At 67.6% G+C, this 296-nt stretch overlaps 1 protein-coding gene across 1 annotated transcript in view; it reads left to right on the forward strand.

Moving 5' to 3' along the window:
* Kiss1r (KISS1 receptor) overlaps positions 1 to 296 on the forward strand; it is a 3,168-nt gene continuing 2,872 nt past the window's right edge. The window contains exon 1 of the mRNA XM_013022779.1: positions 1 to 244. Coding sequence (XP_012878233.1) covers positions 1 to 244 — 244 coding nt within the window. The remainder of the gene's footprint in view (positions 245 to 296) is intronic.

Genomic DNA, 296 nt, shown 5'->3' on the forward strand with positions numbered 1-296 from the left:
ATGCATGTCGCGGCTTCATCGGGGCCCAATGTGTCCTGGTGGACACTGGCCAACGTTTCCAGCTGCCCCGGCTGCGTCGCCAACGCATCCGACGGCCTGGGCCCCGCGCCGCGACTGCTGGACGCCTGGCTCGTCCCGCTCTTCTTCGCCGCGCTCATGGTGCTCGGCCTGGTGGGGAACTCGCTGGTCATCTATGTCATCTGCCGCCACAAGCAGATGCGCACGGTGACCAACTTCTACATCGGTGAGTGTGCCACGCCAGGCGAGGGCCTGGAGCGTGTCCTCCCCCCCCCCCC

This window comes from Dipodomys ordii, unplaced genomic scaffold (genome assembly GCF_000151885.1).
Source record: "Dipodomys ordii isolate 6190 unplaced genomic scaffold, Dord_2.0 Scaffold64, whole genome shotgun sequence".
In the NCBI taxonomy this organism is placed as follows: Eukaryota; Metazoa; Chordata; class Mammalia; order Rodentia; family Heteromyidae; genus Dipodomys; species Dipodomys ordii.